General features: G+C 43.8%; 2 protein-coding genes across 14 annotated transcripts in view; one reads left to right on the forward strand and one right to left on the reverse strand.

Moving 5' to 3' along the window:
- The window catches only part of INPP4A (inositol polyphosphate-4-phosphatase type I A), a 130,251-nt gene extending 117,086 nt beyond the window's left edge, over positions 1–13,165 (forward strand). For 7 of the 13 annotated variants that reach the window (XM_059134686.1, XM_059134694.1, XM_059134695.1 and 4 more), the window contains 2 exons: positions 901–1,055; positions 5,212–6,259. In XM_059134686.1, the coding sequence (XP_058990669.1) occupies positions 901–1,055; positions 5,212–5,392 (336 nt within the window). In that variant the 3' untranslated portion in view covers positions 5,393–6,259. Of the gene's footprint in view, positions 1–900; positions 1,056–1,661; positions 3,408–5,211; positions 6,260–10,400 lie in introns of those variants that run through there. The other 6 variants (XM_059134692.1, XM_059134696.1, XM_059134693.1 and 3 more) reach the window with 2 other exon arrangements.
- A 2,649-nt stretch (positions 13,166–15,814) lies between these two features.
- On the reverse strand, positions 15,815–26,989 carry LOC131808579 (cytochrome c oxidase assembly factor 5). Its single transcript, XM_059134708.1, has 3 exons — positions 26,788–26,989; positions 21,222–21,305; positions 15,815–20,490 (listed from the first exon to the last, which is right to left on the reverse strand). The coding sequence occupies exons 1-3, from the start codon at positions 26,884–26,886 to the stop codon at positions 20,449–20,451; spliced, it is 225 nt and encodes a 74-aa protein (XP_058990691.1). The 5' UTR covers positions 26,887–26,989; the 3' UTR covers positions 15,815–20,448.
- Between the last annotated feature and the right edge of the window lie 19 nt (positions 26,990–27,008).

The following is a 27,008-nucleotide window of genomic DNA, read 5'->3' on the forward strand; positions in this document are numbered from 1 at the left end:
TGTTTATACAGAATGGGATAAATGAAGATCATGAGTAGCCTCACATCAACTCCTATCTGGTTGGACTGCCAAATGAAGCTGCTGTAAACTTAAAAATCTTTTGTTTTAGGGCTTTCTCCTCTTGGAGACTGTGGTACCTAGAATTATATCTAGTGGTACAAATAAAATGCCCCAAATGTCCTTCCTGTGGGGACAGAAGGTGCCCTGCATGGCTTTTCCTCAGGCTGGAGGCCGCCACACTCTGAGCTCCCCACTTGTGAAGGGGAGAGTGCACTGACCCCTGCCCGGCCCTGAATGAGGTAGAGGACGGTGGAGGGCCTGTGGGGCCTGACCATCAAGAGGTGGCTGAGGGGAAGCTCTTCTGAGGTCTAACCATCTGTGCACATGCAGAGGAGAGCAGAGACAGCGGGTCTGCGCTACACCTTCCAGAAAGGCCTGGAGACTCGGCCAGTGGTGTGGCATGCTGGGAGCTGCTCTGACCTCCATAGCTGGGCTTTGCTGCCCTCCTCTGCCCAGGGCCTGTAGCACAGGTCTGACCGTGATGAGATGGCCTGGGCATGGTCTGGAAGAGGGCAGCTGGTACAGTCAGTGCACAGATGGTGATGCCCCAAAAAAGAAGGGGGAGGCTAGGCCTGGGAGGAACAGCCTCTGGGGGGAGTTACATGAGGGAGGGGGACAAAGTCACTGGGGACAGAGAGGGTCCCACAGGCAGTGACCTCATTTCTGATGCTGGTTCTGGCCGGATGTGAAGTCGGGGAGCAGAAGTGATAGGAATGCTGGTCCTGGGAGTTGGCCTGGCCACGTGCCACCACTGACTGTCCAGAGCCCATGTCCCGTGCAATGCGTCTTTCCATTCTGTGGCATCTGTCCCTCCAAGCACAGCCTGCATTCCTGTTGCAGGTCTGCCGCCGTCTTAACGGGGTCCGGTTCACCAGCTGCAAGAGCGCCAAGGACCGCACGGCCATGTCAGTGACGCTGGAGCAGTGCCTGATCCTGCAGCACGAGCACGGCATGGCCCCACAGGTGTTCACCCAGGCCCTGGAGTGCATGCGCAGGTGAGTCCCGCTGCCCAGGCCGCCCGTCCCGCCTGCCCCGGGCTCCGTGTAAACTGCAGATGAGCTGGTCCCGCTGGGCACTCCCGGCCCTGGGCCCCTTGACTCCCAGCGGCACGCTGTGGTTTGACTTTGGAAAATTCTCTGACATCTGCCAAGTCAAACTGTCGGTGGTCTCAAATTGAGACCTGTTCTCTTTTAAGTCTGGGGGATAGGAGAGCCAGCAGTCTCTAATGAGCAGGGCTGCTCTGAAAGCAGGTGCCCTCAGGGCAAGCTTAGGAGTCAGGGCATGGCCCAGGGAAATCCAGTGTGGCCGCCTGTGAGTCCTTGGGCATGAGGCTGGCCCTCAGCCCCCTGCCTTGCTGCTAGTGGGAGCGAGGGCCAGGCCTTCCTCAGCAGGCACCTGCTGTTTTAAGCTCCTCGCAAACTTGAGCGAAGAAAGGGCGTCTGCAGGTTGCACCGGTTTGCTCTGCTTCTTCTCTAGCCGTCGACACAGTTTGCTTTTCTTAGCAAAGTGTCAAATGAGTGTCTTATAGTAACAGCAGCAGCCCCCCACCTGTCCGTGTGCCGTGGCGACCTCACCCTAATGATGTTCTGATTCTGAGGCAGCAGGCGTGTTTGCAGAATGAAACCCGGGACTAAAAACTGTCTACTGTTGATCGATGCCTTGTTTCAAGCGCTGCTGGGGAGCACCTTACCTCACATACCAAAAGAAAGGATAAGAAACCTGGTTTTCCCGTCTCCTTCAATGTAGCCACCAATGCTGTCAAAGTCTCGTTTCCAACGGTCACTCCTACTGAATGTTCTGTATCATTTGTCCTCTCACCAAATTCTTTAAAGCGTTTGATTCTCTTATCCTTTCTGTATGTTTCTGCCATTTGACCTTCTCACAATGACCCACAAAAGTGATGCCTGAGCTCCTGCCTCTTGATAATAGCATCTTGTAGGAATGGAAGTATGTTGTCCCTGTTTTGTCTTTTCCACATTCATCCAAACCCCTATCTGTGACCCCAGGGCTTTGATTCACGCACGGATGGAAAGTTCACCACCTTCCCTGGGCTGGGCCTCAGGGAGGCAATGGAGACTCTCTAGACACCTGCCCAGGCATTCTTAGTCAACCTGTCCTCACAGCCTGTCCTTCAGGCTCAGTGTCCCTGATGCCATGAGGGAGGCAGGGCCTGGGCTTCCAGGCATGCACGTCTGTACCCTGTGAGTGAACTGCGAGGTGCTACGAGGGGCCACCTTGGTGAGATGCAGGCCTCCGTTAGAGAAAAAGCACAAAAAGTAGAAGGAAACGGAGATACCTGTGGTTGTTGGAGCAAAGATTAGGATAAGGTACACTCAGACCAGGCCCTGAGTCAGGTGTACAGTCCATGTGTAGACAGTTGTCCAGTCCCGGCTTCTGGAACAAATGTGATTGAGAAAAACAGTTCATTCTGCCTGCATCTGAGCACAGAGGTCTCAGGAGACCTGGGAGAACAAGGCTCCTTAGAAAGACACCAGGGCAGCCACATCTACAGGCCTGTGGCCTGTCTCAGGGCTGTGTGGGCAGTACCCACACATGCACAGATTAGCTGCTGTGGCTTTCAGCACACTCCACACTTGCTCAACTAAGAAACTGATACTCCTTATAGCAAAATTTTAAAATATGAATAAGCCCCTATACCAGTTTTTCTCATGCCCCCACCTCAGAATCTTCTGTTGACAAGCAGCTGTGCTCGTGTTGATGCCTCCTCTTTCAGCTGTAGATACGTACATACAAGCACATGGGTGTGAGTGCAGTTAACACACACGCCAGATCGCCAGGCCCTGAATCACAGCACACCCATGTGTGAACAGACACAGCTCTGTGTGCAGTTATGCCTGTTGTTTGAGCCTACTTTTTTCACTTAGCTTTCTTGGGAGCATTTTTTCAGGCTAATAAGTAGAGACCTTACGATTTTGAGCACACCATAGTGATTCAGTTTGCTGCCATTGACCGTCTAAGCTGAACGTGGTTTCCTGCACTTCAGACAGGGGGTGGGGTGTCCTTGTGTATGCTCCTGGCCTTTATAGATTTCTAATACAAATCATCACACTCTCACCCCCTGTCCCAAGTGCCTGCTTGTCCACCCTCCGGGTGCTGTCGTGCCTGTCATCGGTGCGCTTCCAAGTCTGTAAAGTCAGTGTTGCTTTCCTGGGTCACAGGTGAGGACTCCACAGTCTTGCCTAGGGCGCGACCTTCCTCCCTGGGCCTCCCTCGGCCTCTCTAAACCTCCCCCCTCCATCTCCATTTAATGGAAGTCTTTTTAAAGTGTCGTGTTTGTTTTTCTGATTTTTCTGAAATTTCTGCAATAAACATGTAATCTTACTTAACTAATCATGTCGGATATTATGACACAAGAACAAGCTCGATCATGGCCCCCCTGCACCCGCTCCCGGAACCCAGTAGTTCCAGCAGCCGGGGCTCTGTGCTCACTGCCGCCTTTCGGCCTGACCGCGTTGCAGTTCAGGTCGTCACGCGTGTGGGTTGTTTTAAGGTGATTTTCTGAACTCTTCCCTGTGGGGGGAAGACATGCATTTGTCCATAGACAGCAAGCCTGAGGTGGCTGGGTCACTAGCCAGGATTTCTGGCTGTAGTGTGGCCAGGACCTGTGGCTCAGCTGGGAGCCCTAAGGAGGCAGCAGAAAATACTGGGCCATGCCTTGAGTGGAAGAATGCATTTTGGTTCTCTTGCTTTCTCGCTTGCATCTTACCAGATGGAAGAGTAGAGCATGCAGGCAAGGGTGCAGGGGGGAGAGGGGGTGGGGTAAGGGGGCAAAGCTGACACTCTGGCCTTGTTTCTCCCGGAGGCCCAGGATGAGCAGTGGCCAGGGCTGTGCCAGGAAATGCTTAACAACCAGCTCCCCGCTTCTACCACAGCCAAAAACAGCCCTAATCTATAGTGTTCGCATAAATACTCCCACTGGGGCTTATTTCCAGCTACCGGTATGATGTCACAGAACATGGAGCTGGGGAAGGATGCATACACCCGGCTCCTGCAAGCCATCACAGCCAATGCCAGCTCACTGCTCGTGCTGCCTCTCTGTCCCCTACCCAGGGGCTGAAACGCTCACAGAGTGGGTCTTCGTAAGTAGCCACAGTGACACCACCTCTGCCCCCCAGGACTGCCCTGGCTGGGAAAGTGTCCCCAGTCTGAACGGCACATCACGGCAGGGCCATTCCAGGGCGTCCGAGCTCTTCTGGGAAAGCACAGGAGAAGTTTGCTTGAGCAAGGACCTCAAGCCACTCCTCTCTGGGTGGACCCTCAGAGGACACATGCAGCGTCCTGGCATCCCTGCTGCGTCTGTGGCAGTGTCACCACTTTGGTGGACGTTCGTAGAGACTATGGCTCCAGAGTATATATTTTATATATATGTATATATGTATACATATATTGCACCTCAGTGTATATTTTTCTGGGGCACCAAAAGGGGGAAAACACCCAGATTTCTGATGTGAGCTTGGTTGGCTTCCGTGGTTGGAGGTCAGCCTGTAGAACAGTGACTTGAACTTTTGGGGACACGGGCGGCTCCTGCTCAGCCACTGCTCAGCCTAACTGCCAGGGCGGGTCTGGGGAGGGCTCGGACTGGTATTTGAGGTAAATGGTCGTTGTTTGAATGGTTCATCAAGAGGCAGCTTTGGCAAAATTGGTCACACCCCTCCCCCCTCCCCCCCTGCTCAGGCATCTGTGAGAAGGTCAAACCACCCCCTCCCAATGGTTCTTCATGTTCAGCTTGCTTCTTGAAATTCATGTCTTGGCAGCATGTGAGAGCATGGCAGGGCAGCGTGGAGTTGTGCTTGGCCAGCCGAGAGAGCGCGAACATGGAAAACCATTTAGTCAACCTACATGTATTTGTTTTCGGTAGACGACAGTATTTTTTCTTATTTTCACTTCTCTTTCTCTCCTTTCTTCCTGTGACTGTGCTGGTTTTGTTTTGGTACCCCTTCCACACCCTTTTCTGCACATCATCTTTTCTTTCTCTTGTGACTCCATCCCATTTTTTTTGTTTAACTCTTACTGTTTGGTTTTCCTCTTTTTTCCATACTTTTGATACAATTCATTGCATGTGTCCTCCCCCCCACTTTATTTCCTTTGCCTTTTTCTTTTCCTTTCTCCCAAACTTTTTCCTTTTCACAGCATTGGAACACGGGAGGTAGTCACCCAGAAGAACTTGAGCGGCCTGGTGCCCATCCGAGACTTAAGACTAGACCCCAGCCTCCTCTGTTCCATCCCTTTGTTAGCCCTGAGCCCCAATTTACTGATTGTGTGGCTCTTCCTCAGCATAGCGTACCTGGTGACCAAATTGCGTTGCAAATGAGTACCATTGCGAAAAGCAGTACTAAGTCACAAGAAAAACAAAAGTGCCAGAGTATGTCCAGCTACCTGTGTACCTGACTGGACAGAAGGAATGTGTCAGAGCGTGGTCTGCCGAGAGATATTTCATGCCTTACAGTTTGACGTTTTGTTGTTCCGAACTGTAAATTCCTGCCAAATTATTTCACCGAGAGGACTCGTGCGTTTAAATGCCATCGAGTTTTCAGTGCTTGTAATATGTCCTTACAGTGCCCTGTCACTGCACCGTTTAGCTGGCTTGGAGTTAACTTGTACCAAATCTCTCACCTTCTGATGTAAAACTATTTATTACCTGTATATCTCCTGTGCCCTGTTTCTGAGAGAAGGGGCCTCTGTCTGAAGAGAATTTGTATATTTGATACTATTCTTTAATGTACTGCTAACCTTTCCTTTCCTTCTGAAGAGAAACAAAAATGATAGTTAGATGCTTTATAACCAACCCATCTAGATCCACATATTCAATAGGACGTGTACTTTCTGCTTTCATTTCAAAGCATAGTCCCTGAACTCACAGTAGCAAACACTTTGCAGAATCATAACATTCCTCACTTGTGTTTATAATTTCCGGTTTAAAACGCCCCAAAGCTGTGACCGAGTTGCCCGTTGTACCCAGTCAGGCACATTAAAGTAACATACTGCATGTGACTTTCGACTTACTCTTTGAAATCTTTAAGAATCACTAGACTGGTTACAGGAATTAGTGCACATAAGAACAAAAGGCTGTTAAAGTTAAATACATTTATTTTTCATGAAGCAGTAGGTTTCATTTTTAAAAAATCAAATGTGGTTAATAATGGTAATTTTGAAAAAAAAAAAAGTTCCAAAAATGGAAGCCTAACCTTTGGCCACTGGTGGTAGATGGAAATGTGAGAGAGAGGAGTTGCTTGGGTTTATGCTATTAGCACTCTTTGTGCAACATGGAAATGCCCAGGAAACAAGGTGGTTCATAACCTTAACTTTCACATTTGGCAGAGGAGTCGTCGAACGTCTGTAAGGTAACAGAATAAATTAGGGAGAAATTCCATGGATTCTGTATAAGAAATGCTCCGTGGCTTCTCTGTTTTCCAGTTCAGACTATGCCGTATTCTGTTTTTGCTTGCCAGCTGGTTCCCCATACACTGGACTTTATGAAAGTGGATTTCTTTTTACCAGGCTAGAAAAATTAGAGTGAATTTAAAGAAGCTGTCTTTTCCAGAAACTTTACACCCATGCGTACACACAAACCCAGTCCACCACAAAATCTGCCCTCTCACTTCCCTCTCCCAGGATGTCCAGAACTGACTCTGGGACTTCTCTGGTTTGGCATCGGTTCTGAGTCTGTGTTCTAGGAATGGTAGATGTGGTTGGCGACGGATGATAAATACTAGACTCAGGCTAAATTCTGAGAATTGACACCCCGGGGAGGCCCTTCTTTCCTAGACCCCCCGAGCACTACAGGAGCCTTCGGGCAGGGTTCCTACCTGTAGGGGGAAGCCAGTCTTTTCACGAGTGCCATGTGGCCACTCTGTATTTTCCAGAACAACTGAAGTGGCCATACTGGGGCATAACTCCTGACACTCCTCACTGGGGAGTCTCACCGGATGCCAAGTGACAAGTGGTGTTAAGTTGTAGCAACACAATACTAGTCACTGATCTGTGATTCTTTGAGAGGTATGTTCACCTCCTGCCTCCTTCAAATTAAAGTGTGTGTGTCAGCACTCCAAGATTTGAAAGAGAGAAAGTAGAGTCCACAGGCCCTTTCAGCTCCAGTTCCATAGCTTCCAAGACCCTGCTCTGGTTCAGGTGCTCCTGATGCCTCTTGGCGGTGACATTTGCCTGTGCCCATCTCCAGGCCTGTCGGAGGCTATGCATCCACGAGAGAGGCCCCTTCTGACTACAGATAGCACTCTCTCTGCTCCCTGAGCCTGTGGGTACTCCCCTGCCACTCCCCAGAGATTCCTCCCAGGATCCCCCCACCCAGCAAAGGGAGGCCATAGCCAGCTAGAGAAGCCCTTCTCAGCCTGTTCCTCGCTGCTGTGGTGCCAGCCAGACCTTCCTGCCCTGTGTAGATTTGGCTGCCAGGTTGACAGAGAAATAAATTGGAAAGGAGAGAAGATAAGGTTCTTCGTTTTTCTCTTCAGGGGCTGAGCCAAAAGGCCATACATTCTAGCTATCTCCTGTCATGAAGGTGAGCATAAGAAAGAACACCAGGAGATCAGCCTAGGCTCTGAATTACTGTTGCCATCTTTCTTCAGAACTCTGAGGAAAGAGACTCATTGTGCTCGCCCTTTGTGCTGAGTTTTAGCATCACTGAGGCTCTCTGCTTAGGAAATCAGACTAAATATAGATCTGAAAATCTTTTCTGCTTCAGTGAAAAATAGACTGGCTGAAACAAACACGGGAAGATGATTCACAAGAGAGGAGTCTGGTATTTGGTTATGGTGTTCGGCCGGCTTCTGAGGTGATGCTGGCCCCGGGCAGGACATTGTCATTGGCCACCAACCCTAGGTACTCAGGATCACTAGACCCCAGTGCATCTAGACGAGTTCTAAAGTGGAAGTTCCACACCTGACAGGGAGAACCAGAGGAGTCCCCTAAATTAGTTGTCATCTGGGTTTCTGTTCCAATTTCTCATTCAAACAATGGATATCCTTGAAAAGAAAGAATTTACTTAGGGAAGAAAAAACAATGGTGGAGCTTTGAAATAGTAAAATCCCTCTTTCTAAAATCTATCCAAGACCTTTTCAATGTCTGCTCTTGGCCCTAAGAACGGTGCTGCCGATGTGATGGGTGAAAGTGTTCTACCTTAAGGGCAGAAGGCTGGCCCCTGCGGCAGGAAAGGCCAGTTAGCACAGCACACCTCTCCCCTCTGCACATGTCAGTCTCATGCGGTAGGACCCAGGCTTGTGCAAGCAAGTTGGGACAATGTCGGCATATCGTCAGCCTCCGCCGTCAGATTTTGTAAATTCAGAACATTTGAGGGAAAGTGAATCCGATTTGCTTTTAAAAATTAAATTGCATTGTGAGGGTAACCTTAATTACAAATCCATGTATTGTATATTCAGCCAGTTAAACCAGTAGCTTCTTTTTTTTTTTTTTTTTTTAAAGATTTTATTTATTTATTTGAGAGAGAGACAGTGAGAGAGAGCATGAGCGAGGAGAAGGTCAGAGGGAGAAGCAGACTCCCCACAGAGCTGGGAGCCCGATGCGGGACTCGATCCCGGGACTCCCGGGACTCCGGGATCATGACCCGAGCCGAAGGCAGTCGTCCAACCAACTCAACCACCCAGGCGTCCCAAACCAGTAGCTTCTTTAACATTTGTAAATAAAAGATAATGTTGAAGTGGACAAATTCTTCTTTGCTCCTCAAAGCAGTTTGGCATTTACTAGTGATAGGTGGTCCTTGAAAAGTGTGTCCATTTATATATAAATAGAGAAGCCATATCTGAAACAGTTTGGTAATGTGAGAGCTTCCAAAGATGAAATAAGACTAACTGTGCATAGGAACCTATAGCTTCTGCTTTAAATGGAATTATATTTTTATCTGATTGCTGGATGTTAGACAGACATGGTCGTTCTTTACTCTAGGGGCGTCCTGCTCGTATGGCCGAGGTGTTCAGCTCAGATGACACAGGTCTCACTGAGGGCTTGCGGCTCTGGTGACAAGAAAGCATAGCTAAGTTACTACATTACTTAATAACAAGCAGGTGGTTACTTTTCTAAAATATCTGAACTTATCTTTTGAATAAAGTTACTCTTACCAAAAATATTTTACATGTTCTTGATAATGAGACTGTCATTTTCACTTTAAAAGGCTTGAGCAATTGCCACTGATATTTTTTTAAAATGCATGACATAATGGTCTTCATACGATTTGAAATATTTTTTTTAAATCACTCTTTCTTGGTAACTTCAAATTTTACATCTCATAATGGGGATTTTTGTACTAAATTTGATAACTAGTCGATTTAATTGCTAGTCAAGGAATAATATAAAAATGTAAAGTTCTACTGTGCTTACAGGAAGTCATTTATATTTAGAACCGCTTTTGCCTGTGAATTTGATGTCTACAGCAGAACAGTTCCCAGAGAACTCCCCTGATGCTCCCACTCGGGAATGTGAGGGAATGTGAGGCGTGCCTGATGGCTCATCCTCCTCTTTAGCATTTGCTGTGTCCACTGGGTTGCCATGACAACCCTCCAACCAGTACAGCTGGGGATGATGCTGGGAGCAGGCTCTCTAGGGAAGGGCACCTGTGGGCTCTCACTGGCTTAGTGGCATGCCTGTGAGAGGGGACCACAGTAAGGACAGCCCACCCAGAGAAGGCTGCCATGGGGAGATCTCAGTGGGATCACTCCTTCATGACCCTTCTAGCCCTGATGGCTGTGCAGACCCAGCGTGCCACCATTGCATGGGCTCACTGATTGCTTTGCACCCAGGACAGCTGTCTCCTCGGTGGGGATGGCATGATAGTGCAGCCTTCTCAGCCAGATGGCTTTGCTACATACTGAATTCTGCAAGGAAAATGAGCATTTTGAATTTGAGCTGATTAATAGCCATTGCTAATGTAGAAAAATGCAGCTCTTAAAAAGCTTTGGTAAGAGTAGCACCATTTCTTATTCCATTTAATTGGAAATGTAACAGAACCTTTGAACCACTAGTTATGATAGAATCCTCAGACTACTAGACATGACATACATGAAAACCATTCACTTAAAAAACAAGTTGCTTCTACTTAGATACAGCGCTGCCTCTGAAAATGCAGACTCGCAATCCCATCCAGCATGTGTCCATGTCTGTGCTTCTTAGTTGCCTTCCTCGTTCAGAAGCCTGCCATCTTGCGTGCATATTGTTGTAAATGAGTTCAGCACCCATTTGAATTAATCCCATTTTTTTTAATGCTATGAAAATAATCAATTCATTTCATCTTAGTTTAAGTCTTTTCTTTTTCCTTTTTTACTGCTGTCATTTCTTGTGCTTGTTTTTTTCCCCAGTGAGGGTTGTCGAAGAGAAAATACAATGAAGAATGTTGGAAGTCGCAAATATGCATTTAATTCCCTGCAGCTGAAGGCTTTCCCCAAGCATTACAGGCCTCCCGAAGGGACTTACGGAAAAGTTGAAACATGAACACACGGTTCCTCTAATTAGCTGTTACATACTAAATGTGGGTACCCTCTAGTGTCATATATGAATTCTTCAAGAAGACCTGAAGGATTGGTTTTTATTTTTGTGTTTTTAAAAAAAATTTCACTAAAAAGTCTATGGAGCATGTTTTCCACTGGAATCAGTAGGAGGTAATGTTTGGCTCAATAGTGTGGATCGTAGCGACTGCCCATTTAAATAGCCTCAGCCATAACCACACAGATATCATCGGTAGTTACCTGTATGAATCAAGCTAGATATGTCTGAAATGCTAAAAGACTTTTTTAAAGCCCACTTAGGCAGCTGCACACCTAACGTATTTTTCTACCGAGTAACTTGAAATTGAGCATTGAAATTACAGTCTACTTTTAAAAACTCTGAATGTAAAACAGTAAGTAATATATTAAATTATTGGATCCTGGCCAGACCAGCAGATGTTAAATGTTAATTCAAGTTTTGGGGAAAGAAGCTAGCTCTAGCTCGTGCAGTGAGAGCAAGTGGTTCCGACGAGTTGTCCTGTGACAGCGCAGGTGAAAGCAGAAGGTAAGGTAAAGGTTGCTAAATCAGCCCAAGATAAGACTTCACTGGAAGGTGATACCTGCACAGCAGCCCACACAGTGGGGCCCCCTTCTGTCCGCTGATGCATCGTGGAACAGGGTGTGTGCTGGAGAATGTGAAGCCAGCTGTCCTGTGCTCTTCAACTCCGTGGCTGGTCCTGCCTTCGGGGCACTCCTCTCCTCCTCCCCTGGGTGTCCAGGACTCCACACGTGATGTGTCTGCTACCTCTCAGACAACAGTGTGGGGGTTTATGCATGTAGGTGCTGGAAATCTAAATATTTTCAGAACAGATGTCCTTTTCTGGGTTTCCCAGTTTATCATCTTCTAGAAGATGGTGCAGTCATGTTGGACTGTCTGTATGAAAGTTTCTCTTAGGTTTGCAGCACTTGTTAACTGTCCTCTTCACATTTTATTGCATAAGGTGACTATTGAGAAAGTCGAATTGATCTCCTACAGTGAGATTTTGAAAGGGATAAATGGGCCATAAAACTTGGGAATTTCATAGAAAATTATGTCCAGTCATCTATTATAAGATGATGATGATGAGTCTTATCTGCACATAGCAGAGATTGTTTTCCTTAGTTTATATACGTCTATCAGTTCTATTTATCATGATTATTATGTTTACATGTTATTTAAAAGGTTGTAAAAGAAATCTATGTGGAACATATCCATGATGCTGATTCTAATGATTTGTGAACGCCGTGGGAAATTCCTAGGTCTAAAATTTGAGGTGTTACTCGTGGGCTCCTTTAGACAAGGCCTTTGGAAACGTGTGACATACTTGAGCTGCTGAGGCCCAGGCACGGCCACACACTGGCAGAGACCCAGAGGGGTAGGCGTGCAGGTGAGCGTAGAACTGGATGAAAGACCTTCCAGACCCTTCCTGTGCAGACAGAGCCTGCTTCTCCTGGTGCCTGGTTGGGTGTGAGCAGATGCTGAGAATGCCCCAGGGAGTGATGGCAGCTGCTCATGCCTGTCCCACAGCTGGCTCACTGTGGAGAGTGCAGGCAAAGACACTCCTGTCCCCCAAACCCGCTGTAGAGCTGGCGGCATCTGGCGTCACATTCTCCAGCTCTATTGGTCCAGGTTCAAAGACAGTTTCCAGGATGGCTGATTTGGCCTCTCACCCCTCCCCCATTTCATTTAAGTTGTAATTTCTCTAGTACCTACCTAGTTCCTAGTTCCATCTTTTCTCATTTTAGCATCATTATCTTTAAAGAATTCCCTTGTCTATTTAAATTAAATGTTACGCATATTGTTTCCAGACTTTTTTTTTTTTTTTTGGTCTGAAGAGCATTAAGTACCCGCATTTATCAAAAGGGAATATAGCAAACATTGAGTCGTCTGTTCGCAGTTTTGCATGTGGCACCTTCACGTGAATTATTTTTCCGACTTTGACTTCATGTTAAGGATTGCCCTAAAACTCTAAGACGTGGCTAATGGTGCAGAAGCTGCTGACCTTTCTGTATTCCATGTGAGCACTACCCCGGCCGCGGGAGGCAGGGGGAGCGCGGGGCAGCCTTCCTGTGGCACCACACCCTCCCCGTGGCGCCACACCCTCCCCGCACTCTCAGAGCCAGGACACCCCCCACCCTGGCACCTCTACCCCCCACCCCCCATCATGGTGGCTGGGGTTCCTGGGGAGAGGAGCACGGGAGCTGTGAGTCTTCAGCTGCACTGGGGAAGCCTTTTCATAGGTTACCGTCAAATAGACTCCGCCTGGTGTTCCTGAGAAGGTCCCTCATTTAAAAAGAAATGTTGAGACCTACTGAAAACATGGGATGTGACGTGGATTCTAAGCACCTGCAGCACAGTTGCCTTTGGTTTCCTTGAAAAATGTACAAATATTGTATAATACAGTTTTGTCCCTTCACGGTTGTATTTGCCAAGCTCAGTGCATTAAAGTACTTTTATTTATTTGTTTTGGGTGGGCAGTATTAATATATATAAACATAGTTACTGTTTTATATATTCTTAGCTCATTCTAAGCCATGTATGCTGTAAATGTGCTAGTCTTTAGAATGACAAATAATAAATAACTGACAAGAACATGAAAGTGGGTGTTGACTGATTCATTCCATTACAGTTAGAGGAGGACTAGTTTTATGGCCACATCATTAATAGGAATTGCTTTGAGCACTTGTGTATCTGTAAGCGCCAGACCATGACACACTTCTGTTTTATAATCTTGTTTTCTCTTACTTTGAAGCAGAGGAGTAGTAGGGGGTGGGACTAAGAGCCTGGATTTCAGCTGCAGGAAGTACTAGCTCCCAATCCTGTTCTGCCACTCGCTGGCTGGTGACTCTGAACTTGTTGCTTGCCCTCTCAGAGCCTCTGTTTGCTCGTGTGTGAAGCATGGACACGATACTGGTACATTCTTTGTAAGACGGTTGTGAGGTGCTTTGGCATTAAGTGTTCACAAGTGTTAGCTGTTTTTCCCTTCCCACATCCATAAATACGGATCATGAATTCTCTGGGTTGCCTGGTCATCTGTTGTGTGATTTCCTATAAAACAGTAGTTCCATTAATGGTTTGATTGTTCGTTATAACCAGAACTGCATCTTGTACCTTAGTACCTTTTTATGTGCCCAGTGATTGCCCTTAGATGAATTCCTGGCAGCAGATATTTACAATTAAAAGATAATTTAAAATTTTAAACATTTTTGAATTTTTAGTGTTACCAAAGTGCTCCCAGAAAATTAAGCTACCACCTATTTTGTTTCAAAGATTTTATTTATTTATTTGACAGATTAACTCCTCTGTTGTTAAGTTGTGGTTTTTCAGAACTCATCACTTGTCTTTGGTTTTGTTTATAGTGGGGAGTAGAAAGCTCTTATGTAATTAAATATGCTTGTCTTTTTCGTTTTGGTGCTTGTCCTGAAATCAGGTCCTGGCTTCCCCACTGAGGGGGACAAGGCACCCAGTTCCTTGTCCATGAAGTGGATGTGGTACAGTGTGCTCAATGAGGGCCCGCACTAGCCTGTGCCGCCTTGTGAAGAAAGCCTCCCTATTGCTAAGATCTGGCAAGTGGGAAGTAACCTTGTCTTATTTTTATTACAGCTGTTACTCCCCAAGCTATGATAGATTCCTGAGATCATAGGATTAGAATATCCACATTTCAGATCCTCCCTTGGACCCCTTTCATGCCTCAGTGCTATCCTTGTGATGATTCCTTCCTGCATCAGGCTCCCGGTGGGCCTTTCTGGCCAGTCCAGGCACATCTGAATTCAAATGTAGACCTCTGTGGTATTTTCACTCTCTGTTGTATAATTTAATGACCAAAAAAGCTGGGACAGATTAGAGGGGATAGGAAACATTGCTTATGATTCCACATGTAGGAAGACAATGTCGATATCAGAGAGATGACTTTAGAAAGACAGCACTTCACTACTTCCCCCTTGCCGCTCACCTCTCCCTTGGCTTCCCTGGCCTCACTCTCTCTGCTGGTTGTCCTCCACCCGCCACTAACATTATGGTGTTCCCCAGGGTTCTGTCTGTAACTTTCCTCTGTCTCATTTCAAATGCTCTTCCTGAACAGTCTGAATCATTCCTATGGAGTAAATTGCCACTTATTTGCTAATGACTCCCAAGTCTCTAGGTCCACTCCAGACTCTCTGTAGGTCCATATCCATCTGTACATCTGGCCATCTCCTAGTCATTCTACTTGAGTGTCTACTTTGGGGTCTCACAGCATAGTGACAGCAAAGTCATGCTTTCTCTCCAAGCTGGCTGAGCCATCCTCTGATAAATGACCCCACCTTCTACCCAGTGGTGGTCATCTCCCCTCCCTTCCCCATCCCGTGAGCTACTAAGATCTGTATCTCTTCATTACCCCTTCAACCTAACTCATAATTTCACCTCCTACTCACAGTCATGGTCTGTGTCCTGTTACCTTAAATCCAGACCACCAGCCCTCAGCCTTCTCATTGCTCCTTTAAGGCCCATCTCAGTCCTGCCATCTGTGGTGGTTTCTCTCCACAGAATGAGTTGGTCTCTTAAAAAAAAAAAAAAAAAAAAAAAATACAAACCAAAAAACAAAACTTCCTCATTCCATTGTGAGTGGAACTGTTCTATTGTACTTTTATATGTTTCTACTTCATCTAGCATGTTATTTTGTGTTCACAGTGGCACATGTAATGCCTGTCACTCAAAAATTTTTACTGAATGAAAAGATAACTGGTTTTTTTGGGGGGGGTGTTCAATTGAAATTTTTCCTCTTTCACCACTAGACTGTGTTGTACTTGTTTTCCTATATAATCCATCCTTCTAAACAATGACAAGGAGCCAAATCTGACAGGCTCAAAGGAGAAAGCAAACTTAAGAGCAGCAGAGTGTGGCAAACACAGGACAGTGATTTTTCTTTCCAGCGTAAGCAGCGGGGTCTTTGAGGAAAGCCCAGTATTAACAGCAGGTTCACACAGTGTCCTCTCTTGATCTGGATGGTAGTGACATGATAATTTACTCTCTAGTTATTTGTTAACAGTATACATTCTGTTCACTTTTCTATATGTCTGTTATATTTAATGATAAAATTAAATATTAACCCATCATTATTCAATAAGTAATCTAAAAAGAATTAAGAATACAACTCCATTTACAGTAATATAAAAAAGAAAAAGATACTTGGAATTAACCCAATCAAGGAGGCGAAAAAATTACAAAATGTTGCAGAAAGAAAACACCAATAAATGGAAAGACGTCCATGTGAATGGATTGGAAGATTTTTTATTGTTAAGATGCCAATACTGTCCAAAGTCCTTTACAGATTCAGTGTGCTCCCTATCAAAATTCCACTGGTGTCTTTTGTGGAGTCACAGAAATACATCTTAAAATTGATCTGGAATCTCAAGGGGCCAGGAATAGTGAAAACCATTAAAAAAAAAAAATTTGGAGGTTGTATACTTCCTGATTTCCAACTCATTACAAAGCTACAGTAATCAAAACAGTGTGGCACGAACATAAAGACAGACATATAGAGCAATGAAAAAGAAGAAAACCCTAGTATATGTGGTCATGTGATTTTCAACAAGAATGCAAAGACCATTCAATGAGCAAAGGGCAGTCTTTTCAACAAATGGTGTTGGGAAAACTGGATATCCCCATGCAAAAGAATGAAATTGGACCCTTCCCTTCCCCTATATGCAAAATCATCTCAAACATGATGAAAGATTTAAAAGTAAGAACCAAAACTGTACAATTCCCAGAAGAAAATTTAGGGGAAGAACTTCACTGGATTGGGCAATGATTTGTTGGATATGGCACCAAAAGGACAGGCAACAGAAGTAGAAACAGATACACTAGACTACATCAGAATTTAAAACTGCATCAACATGGTGAACACAATCAACATAGTAAAAACAAATGAGAGAAAATACCTGCAGATCATCTCTGCTAAGGGGTTAATATCTAGGTTATACACAGAACTCCTAGAACCCCACAACAGAAAGCCCTATTTTATAAGGGGCAAAGAACTTGAATAGCCGCTTCTCCAAAGAAGGTTTACAAAGGCCAACAAATAAATGAAATTATGCTTAACATCAGTATTGCCAGGGGTTGGGTAATGGGGAGTTGTTTAATGGCTGTACAGTTTCAGTTTTGCAAGGTGAATGAGCTCGAGACTGGCTGTGTAACAAGGTAACGTACTTAACATAACTGAACTGTATACTTAAAAATGCTTAAGAGTGTATGCTTTACATTATGTAATTTTACCACAAATAAAATTTAAAATATATAGTTACTGATAAAGGTATCGGAAATTTCAAAGTGGATCACAGACCTATATGTAAGTTAAAACTATAAAGTTTTTTGATGAAAACAGGAATAAATTTTTGTAAGTTTGGATTAGGCAGTGGTTTTCTTAGATATACCAGAAGGAAAAAGAGGTAAATTGGAATTCATCAAAATAATTGTGCTTCAAAAGACAGCATCAAGAGAGGGAAGACAGATCACCTTTGGGAGAGAACATCTGCCAATCATTTGTCTTTAAGGAACTTGTATACACTATATATATAAAGACTTCTTATAACACAATAATAAAAAGACAAGTAACTCATTTGAAAAATGGACAAAGGACTTGACCAGACATTTCTCCGAAGATACACAGAAAGCCAGTAAGCACATGAAAATATGCTCAGCTTCAGTAGCCATTAGGGAAGTGCCAATCAAAATCCTAATCAGGGGGGGGGGGGCACCTGGGTGGCTCAGTGGGTTAAGCCGCTGCCTTCAGCTCAGGTCATGATCTCAGGGTCCTGGGATCGAGTCCCGCATCGGGCTCTCTGCTTGGCAGGGAGCCTGCTTCCCTCTCTCTCTCTCTCTGCCTGCCTCTCCATCTACTTGTGATTTCTCTCTGTCAAATAAATAAATAAAATCTTTTAAAAAAATATTAAAAAAAAAATCCTAATCGGATACCAGGTCACACCGAATAGAATGTTTATAATCAAATAGATGAAAAACAACTGTTGCTGATGTGGACCAATTGAAATCCTCTTGTTGCTGGTGGGAATGTAAAACGGTGTGGTCGCTGCAGAAAAGTTAGGCAATTCATCAAAATGTTAAACTTGGGAATTGTTATGCCACTGTTAGGTATATACACTCTGGAGAAATGAAACGTATCTGTGCAAAATTGCTCACAAATGATCATAGAATTATTCTTAATAGCCTAAAAGTGCAAATAATTCGAAGTCCCTCAACTAATGAATGTTTACATAAAACATGGTTTATCTATACTGTGGAATTAGTAATCAGCATTAAAAAGAATGGACAGATCCTACATATGTATGAACCTTGAAAACACAGTAAGTAAAAGAAGCCAGTCACAAAAGGCCACATATAATCCCATTTTTATGACATGTCCAAACTGTGCAAATGTGCATATACACAAAGTGTATTAATGGTTGCTGGGAACTGGGGGGAAAGAGGGAATGGGGGGAGTAACTGCTTATGGGTATGGGGCTTCTCTTGAGAATGTTCTGGAATTAGATACTGGTGATAGTTGCACAAACTTGTGACTATACAAAAAGAAGCAAAACTGAATTGTATGCTTTAAGTGTGAATTTATGGAATGTGAATTTCTCCAAATGAAGTTCGCAATAAAGCTATTATTAAAAACTGATGGTTCGATAAAGTTATTTTAGAAAATCTTATTAAAGTTCTTTCACTAAAAGTTGGAGCACTTACCATATCACTCGGCATCAGGGAAATACAAATCAAAACTACAATGAGATATCACCTCACACCAGTCAGAATGGCTAAAATCAACAAGTCAGGAAATGACAGATGCTGGCGAGGATGCGGAGAAAGGGGAACCCTCCTACACTGTTGGTGGGAATGCAAGCTGGTGCAACCACTCTGGAAAACAGCATGGAGGTTCCTCAAAATGTTGAAAATAGAACTACCCTATGACCAAGCAATTGCACTACTGGGTATTTACCCTAAAGATACAAATGTAGTGATCCGAAGGGGCACATGCACCCGAATGTTTATAGCAGCAATGTCCACAATAGCCAAACTATGGAAAGAACCTAGATGTCCATCAACAGATGAATGGATAAAGAAGATGTGGTATGTACACACAATGGAATACTATGCAGCCATCAAAAGAAATGAAATCTTGCCATTTGCGACAACGTGGATGGACCTAGAGGGTATCATGCTTAGCGAAATAAGTCAAGCGGAGAAAAACAACTATCATATGATCTCCCTGATATGAGGAAGTAGAGATGCAACATGGGGGGTTAAGGGGGTAGGAGAAGAATAAATGAAACAAGATGGGATTGGGAGGGAGACAAACCATAAGTGACTCTTAATCTCACAAAACAAACTGAGGGTTGCTGAGGGGAGGAGGGTTGGGAGAAGGGGGGTGGGGTTATGGACATTGGGGAGGGTAATGTGCTATGGTGAGTGCTGTGAAGTGTGTAAACCTGGCAATTCAGACCTGTACCTCTGGGGATAAAAATATATGTTTATAAAAAATAAAAAGTTGGAGCACTTAAATAGGTATACAGGAGTTACTGAAAGGGGGGCTGTGGGGGAGGAAGAACCCATTACTTTCCTTTTCCAAGTGAGAAGCAGTACACCTATACCACACAAAGAAACCCCAGTGACACTCTGCCACAAGGACTGGTGTGCAATTCTCACTTTAGGTGAACCTTTAAACAAGCAGCTGAGCTACAGAACACCTTGACTGCTTGTCCAAATAACCATGCCTGTAGGAAGCAGCATAGCGTCTTCATTATTCTTCAATACTGAAAAGAGAGGTGAAACTTGGATTCATATTTGACTCTTGACTATATTAAGTGATCAGAGTAAAGTTACTGTGATTCTAAACTTTTTCAATCATTTCCTGGTTTTCACTCCTGCTTTGTCTATGGACATCTATTATTTCAGTTTGCTCTGAATCCTTTCCTTTTGGGGTAAAGCCCACCAGAGACATCCATTGCAATTCTCTTGGGGAATACCCATTACAGTGCCTAAGACCCAAGCCTGGACATCATGGGACCTTACCCCTTTTTCCATAAGACTGGTCTAGTTCGAGAGCAGGTAGTTCAGGTAAGGTAAGAGTCCTTTTGTAGGATTTGATTAGTGGACCCTAGAAAAGGTTAGCTCTCTTCTTTTTGAATCACAGATCTTAAGGATGTGTGCTTTTGGCTGCCTGGACTCTTTCCCATTATGTAAAGAGAGGACCAGGCCAAAACGGAAGCCAGAAATAGAGAAAAACAGTCACAAGATGGAGGCCAAGAGCCCCGGCAACATAATCAGAGCTATGCATCCAGCTATGTCTATTACATGATGTTAATAGTCAGGCTTTGAGGTTGTTACTCTAGTGAATCTGTGTAAATGAAGCATTTCTTCTACAAGGAATCAAACACAATTTATTTTAGAACTAAACAGTACAGATTGAGTAAAAGAAAGCTTTCTCCTAAACTTTCCTAGTAGAATTGTCTCCCAAGACTGCACATTACCAATTTTCATAGTCCCATCAGTGGCCTTCGTAATACTCACAAAGGATGTACAATTGTGTCATTTTGTTGAAGAGTCAAGTTGGAAAATTACAATCTTTTCACTTTTTGAGCTTTCTAACAATTCTCAAAATACAGTAGGATGCTCCCAGCTCATAGCTGTTCAATTAAGTTTTTCTTCCATAAGTAACTCAGAGCAAAAGAATCATTTAGTTTATACATAGTCAAAAACAGAACTCTCCCATTTTCTCCAGTGTTCATGGAGGGAAAAACTGGTCCATCCCACCAGATGTAGCAAAAAGTCTGTCTCCTTTTTGGGCTTCTCTGTTGTAAGTGACCAGAGAAAGCTTGATGTTTTCATTTTGGTTTCAGCACACTAGCATCAATATCCTTTTCTTCCTCGGAATCTGGATCTGGTATCCAACTGAAAATAAATGTATAATTAAATCAATTTTTGTACAACATAATTAAACACAGCTTTGGTAAGGGGCTCTCACTACATGACTGAAGTAAACCAGTTTTCCAGCACAGTCAAAAGGGCAGATGTCAGCTACCAAGGGAAAAAAAAAATAATAAAGATGGCATTAAAAAGAAAAGTTCCATTTAAGGTCCCAGTAAGGATTTTCTTTTCAAGTAGGGTCCAAATTACATTTATTTTTTTTCTCTGAACTATACCTGATACCTGTTGTTCTAGCAAACTTAACTTTTAAGTTTTGTTTGGGTTAATACTCAAATGTATTTGAAGTTTTTAAATATTAAATAACACTTAACTGTCTAGGGATTAATAATCTTTAAAGTACCTACTCATAGGATGATTGCATGGTCTTTGACCTAAACCTCACAGTGCAGCCTCTTTTAAGAGTGGTTGGCTAGGTGGAGGGTTTTAAAATCAGTAAATAAGGCAGGTTTCCATCTTGGAGGACTAATAGTGAATGAGTCTTGGACAAAGGCTGGAGGAATCTATTAATCTGCTCAGAAGTTCCCTAGACAGCTCTTTCCAGTGTCAAAGTAGAAGTTACAGGTAAATAATATTATCTAAATCCTTTTTTCTGCATGATCTCACTGTAATCCTATCTATAATTACTAGGTCATTCCATATTTAATTACATATAGCTAATTTTTAGCATAACCTTTTCGAAAGCTTTAACCTCTTACCATTGATCTTTTGCATTCAAAAAATGAGTATTTCAGAGCTTTGCAGTTTCCTTCCTTCAGACACTGTAGAGGGGATTTTCCTTCCTAGGATACAGAACAGTATAAATACCTGGCGAATTTCCTCACAAAGCACAAAATCACTATTCTTTTGGAAGCAGTGTTTTTTGAAAAAAAATTTAAGTAAATTATAGGTGAACATTATGTGTCAAAGAAGGAGAGAGAGCATGCATATGTGTACACAGGCATGTGCATATGAGAAACCAGGCCTGCTGTAATGGGAAACGGTTTATTCTGGAAGGTTCTATCAAGTGGCTTTAAAGCCTCCAGTTATGTCCTTTTAATGCAAACTATTTTACCTCCAACACATCCCTGCATTTTCCCACCCCAACACACCATATAGCCAAGTTCTCTAGTGTGAGAAGCACAACCTAATGGAACTAGAAGAGGAAAGGGAAATAGCAGAATTTACATATTATTTGCGAGAGAAGATCTCCCTGGGACTGATGTGGAATGAACTCCTCCTTAAACAGGGGAAGTTCAAAAGGAGGTTAAGAAGAAAAATGGACTAAGCCATTCCCTTTCTGCCATCATGGTAGAATACTGCTACAAGAACACAGGAGAAACGCTTATTTCTGATTCTTAAGTAATAGGACTTTTTAAACTATGACTTAAAAATTAGACTTGACTAACAATTGCAAAACTAGTTAAGAGCTAAAATTTAGTATTTTTTTTTCAAGGTAAATATGGAATAAAAATGATCTTAAAATATTTTGAACAAATACACTGCTGTATATATAAAGTAACACAATAGCAGTATGTTGGAGCTTGGAAGCATCTACAAATAATATATTTCATGATTCAGAGAGGCAAGATTAAAACTGAATTGTAGCAAAATTTCTTTTTGGATGTCCTATCCTGCTAAGTTACCTATACACAAACCCCTAACTTATTTAAAAAAAAACAAAAAACAAAAAAAACAACTCAGACTGGTCTCACATCAGTTAAAGGGAGGTTTAAAAAAATAAATCCTAGATACTCCTGCCTAGACAGGACTTTTGCTTTTTTTTTTTTTTTTTAAGATTTTATTTATTTATTTGACAGACAGAGATCACAAATAGGCAGAGAGGCAGGCAGAGAGAGAGAGGAGGAAACAGGCTCCCTGCGGAGCCGAGAGTCTGATGTGGGACTCAATCCCAGGACCCTGGGATCATGACCCGGAGCTGAAGGCAGAGGCTTTAACCCACTGAGCCACCCAGGTGCCTCTACTTTAATTGTTATTTTGTCCTGCCTAGACCAGCCTTTTAAAAAACCAGGTAGCAAAGAAGGTGTATGTGTGCAAATGCTGCCTGGCAGTGTGGGCACATCACAGAGCAGAGTGCCACAGTCTGTTGGGGACAGGGGCAGTTGCTAAAGGGGTCTAGTTCCCAGGAATGCAAATACATAAAACAACATCTGGAAAAAGAAGTCTGAACGTAAGTGTTCTGAATTACCTGGGGTTTAATGACACCAAACTATGATACGCAATTTGTGAAGGAAAAAGAATCAAAACCTTAACATTATTATTTTCATTAAAGAAATAAAATACATACTACTTATAAACAGCCTTATGCAGTGTCTGACAGTATAAATGAAAATAATGAAACCTTCCTACTCAAGGTGAGTTTCAGTGTAAAATGAGTAAGGCAATTTTGCCTGAGAATAAAAATGACCCTGTTCAGTGTTAATTTTAAAAGCTTACCAGCCAGAATTAGGTGCCCTAAAATCAGAACATTTTTAGTGTGGTACTGAATACCAAATGTTAACAAGGAACCTACAATACTTAAATAGAGACATCTGGTGCATTCATGCACCAGGAAAAATGTAACCCCAATTTCACCTGCTTTTCATCAACAGGGGATTTCCCTTCAAGCAGATTCTGACACCTCAACCCCACCTCTGCACCCACTCCTCCAAACCTTTATTTTGCAAGTGCCAGTCCCACTTCTAGTTTTTAACTGTGAAAAACGCTCCAGGAACCACATCTGTGGCATTCCTGACCCCCTGGAATCTTGCCACTTTCCAGTCTGTCTGCTTAGGTTCTTGATTTTAATGGTCCCCTACCATTAAAGTGAATCTCAAAAGCAAATCAAAACAGAGTAGCAAGCTTCCCTGCACTATGTTCCTCCCCCAATGTCTGTCATGACATGCTGAGGGGATTTGTGTTGCCCACATGAATGATGTGAGAACAGGTAAGAGTGAATAAAACTATACAAAAGACGAGAACTATAAAAGTGATGTTTCCCCAAACTGTATCTAAGATGCCGTCTTTTTCATAAGCTTTTAAGCCATACCGCCACCTGCCTGTGGGAAGATCCATCTACAAATACCAAATCTAAGAGAGAGAGGTTAACTCATCCTCCTTCACCTTTATACCAAATGGCAGACTGCCAGCTGTCCCTTAACCTTTAACTCTTCCTTTCAAGTGGGGCATATGGCTGGGCTAGATTTCCCAGCCACCCTTGCAGCGAGGTGTGGTCCTATGACTAAGTTCCAGCCAAAGGAACTGAAATGTAAAACCTTGGGGTTGGTCCTCAAAGGCAACTGGCTGCCCCCCTTCCTCACTTCACACCACTATGTCATAGGCAATCTTGAATCAGGAGTGTGAAAATAATATCCTGTCTCCCATCACCGCACCTAAAACCACAAGATCAACAGTGTCTGGGTCTATGGAAGGCCAAGAGGAGCTGCCCAGGCCCTACTTGTAGGCACGCACAAGAGCAAAATAGGAAATTTTCTATCTTGTTTAAGGCAATGTTATTTTGGGTTTCTGTAATAGGTACCTGAACCTATACCCCAACCAATACACTCCCGGGCTTATTTGCCTTCTGAGGTCAAGATCAGTGATTCCTAAACATGACCATGCCCAAGAATAAACATGGGATACTTTTATGGGGGTGGGGGTGGGGTACTGGAACCTATACTTTCAAGCTCTCTGCCCCCATCTCCAGGTAATTCTGATGAAGTCAGAAGATCTGGGAGCTTGCTAATGAAGCACAAAGGAGATAACCTGTGACTGAGGTTCCTTGGACATGGTTTCAATCTTTTTGATCTTCCAGGAGTTATAAAATCCTAAGAAGTCTATCCAAGAGCTAACTTTTGAATTTGCTTGTTTCTTGCTTCTCTCTAGCCCCACTACGGTAGACATCCTTATCATTACCCTGAGTTTCCCTGAGGTCCTACTATAGTAGGAAGAACTACTAGTTCTTCTACTACTATAGAAGAACTAGTAGTTCTTCACTATTTCCATTGCAGCACCTGTATTGAATTCCTCCCTAGAGTGAGGCTGAGCAGCTTTTCCGGTGGGTTAAAGACTCGCAAGGAGAGACTACAGCATCCATCTGCCAAAAGATCAGATTAATTTCTTCATACAGAGCAGACACAGACCTGTATGTCCAGTGGTCTTCAGAGTCTCTAGGAGGGGAGTGGTAGGCTGTAGATGCCAGTGACACCATCTGAGAAGATGGAATATTGTTCCAGATCTGCAAAACTCAGTATTTTGCCTCAGTACTGCCCTCTAAAGTCAGGGTGAATTTAACACAACTTAAACACACTCCCACTTAAGGTACTTTTTATAAATATCATGTTCTCCTATGTGACCAAAATCAATTAGGTCACACACTCAACTGGGTAAAGCAAAGTCTGTGCCATGTGTCCTAATCATTATTTTGCCTAGTTTTCTAGCTTTCCAGAGATCTAATTTCCATGCAGGAGGGAATGTATCCCAATCATCTGTGTGTCCCCAAGTAGAGCGTGGCACTTAAATGTGTGCTAAATAATTATTTATTTTTAATTTTTATTATTTTTGATATTTATTACATTTATGTTATGTATATTTATTTTATAGTTATTATTTTCAGTATTTATTATTATTTATTTATATATAACAAAGCAACTCGGTATCCTGCTTGCTCTCAGTATCCTCCTCCATTTCTAGAGTTTCTTTCCTCAGTCCCACTGTGTACTTTATTCTCTTGATTACTTATCTCCAGGGCCTTCCTGATGTTGAATGTCAGGAGAAACCAGGGCCCTCACTCTAATACACAAGGGCTATTACACACGACAACCTTCTTCTCAAGCCTTCTGTCACATTCCCTATCCCCCTGGCCCAATAGGGCGCTAGCTTCTGGTCACATCTCCCTGACTTGCCCATGCTGTTCTTCCAGCCTCTCCCCTCAACCACCACATTCTCTACTCTTACATGACAACCTACTACTCAACATTTAAGACTTAGATCAAATGCCCCCCTGCTCTGTGAGAAGTTTCCAAATTTCCAAGCAAATAAGTTGCTCTCCATTGGGCTCCCACAGCATTTTGTGCCTAAGTCTAATCATTAAATATTTAATAAATGCTTACACAGCCTGTACTGCAGGAATTTAGCCCCTTGCATATCTGTCCTTCCCATCAGACTGAGCTCATGTAGGATAGTGACTGTAACTGACTCCTCTTGGTATCACCAAGGCCTGGCATCATGCCTGCCACTCACCAGGCATTACTAAGAGCTGACTGAATACTTGCACTAGTGAAGCAGCAGATTGGAAACAGCCCTGTACAGGGAGGTAGGAAGACAAGGCACCTCAGTTTCCTCATCTGTGTGTGAGAGACTAGAGAACCTCTTAAATTCATAACAACTCAAATTTTATAACAAATGGGGCAGCCCGTCTGGCTGACTGCTACAATCAGTGAACCAAATGTAAATCATGAATCAGTAGAAACACTGATAAAGCTTTACGATGCATGTCCATATTGGCTAGTTGTCTTTCCTTCAAAGTAAGAGCAAACTTCTGAAATTACATCTCCAGGCGCAAAAAAATAATTGCACACAACTGATTGCCCTCCCATCAGGCCTTGGTAATTGGAAAAGGCACGTGCGTTTCAGTTGGACGCTAAGCTAGAACCCAGATCCCCAGGCAACTTTGAACCTTATTGCTTGCCACTCAATCTGCACTCAGATTGAGAAGACGTGGTTGTAGTGAGGGGAGAGCGTAGGGGAACCAAGAGACAAAACAGTAGAAAAATGGAACTGCTTCGTTTACAACTTATCCAAGAATGTATATAACTTCAACTCAGACATTCTAATCAAGAGAAAGTAAATATAGTAAATATTCAACCACAACTGAACGGAGAAATGAGAAACTACTAGTCAATACAGTGTACCGGGTTGATGTAATTCCCCGTTAGATTCTCATTTTCTAGCATGCAAGAAACCGGCCTTACTCTCCTTTTTATCCCCAGAACCTAGCAGAGTAGAAAGCAACATTTAATAAATGTTTCTTGAACTGAAATGGTTTATCTTTACAAAAACCCAAAGGGAAGGTCCAATTTAACACAATTTAAATTGTGTCCAATTTATCACAGCTGAAACTCCCCCCGCAGATTTTCCTAAGTTCCCTAAATTGAAGCCTTGATCTACGTCTCCTGAGAGCCACCGTAAGCTGAGCCGGACACGTCGGCCGGGCCCTGCTTCCCCGGTTCTCATCTCATCATCTCCCCAGGGCGTCTCATCGCCGTGGGTGCCCGGCTGCGCTACCTTGAGCACACAGTCCGACTGCAGTAGACATGCGCCCAGGTCCTCCTTCACACCCGCGCACGCGCCGCCCTTCGGCTTGTCCTCGTAATACTGGGGCATGGCTGCGCCTGCCGCCCCAGCTGCCGAGGCCGGCTTCGGGCCACAACGACTGTCACCCTGCTGGGGCGCGGATGGAAGGAACCGGAAGTCGGCAGCAACAACTTCCGGCGGGTCCCGGAACA

Source organism: Mustela lutreola, chromosome 9, assembly GCF_030435805.1.
Source record: "Mustela lutreola isolate mMusLut2 chromosome 9, mMusLut2.pri, whole genome shotgun sequence".
NCBI lineage: Eukaryota > Metazoa > Chordata > Mammalia > Carnivora > Mustelidae > Mustela > Mustela lutreola.

Coding starts and splice junctions, on each gene's coding strand:
- LOC131808579 (XM_059134708.1), bottom strand. CDS start 26,886: ATGCCCCAGTATTACGAGGACAAGCCGAAGGGCGGCGCGTGCGCGGGT. Junction 21,306..26,787: donor AGTCGGACTGTGTGCTCAAG/GTAGCGCAGCCG, acceptor TCTGTATCCTAG/GAAGGAAAATCCCCTCTACA. Junction 20,491..21,221: donor TTGAATGCAAAAGATCAATG/GTAAGAGGTTAA, acceptor ATTTATTTTCAG/TTGGATACCAGATCCAGATT.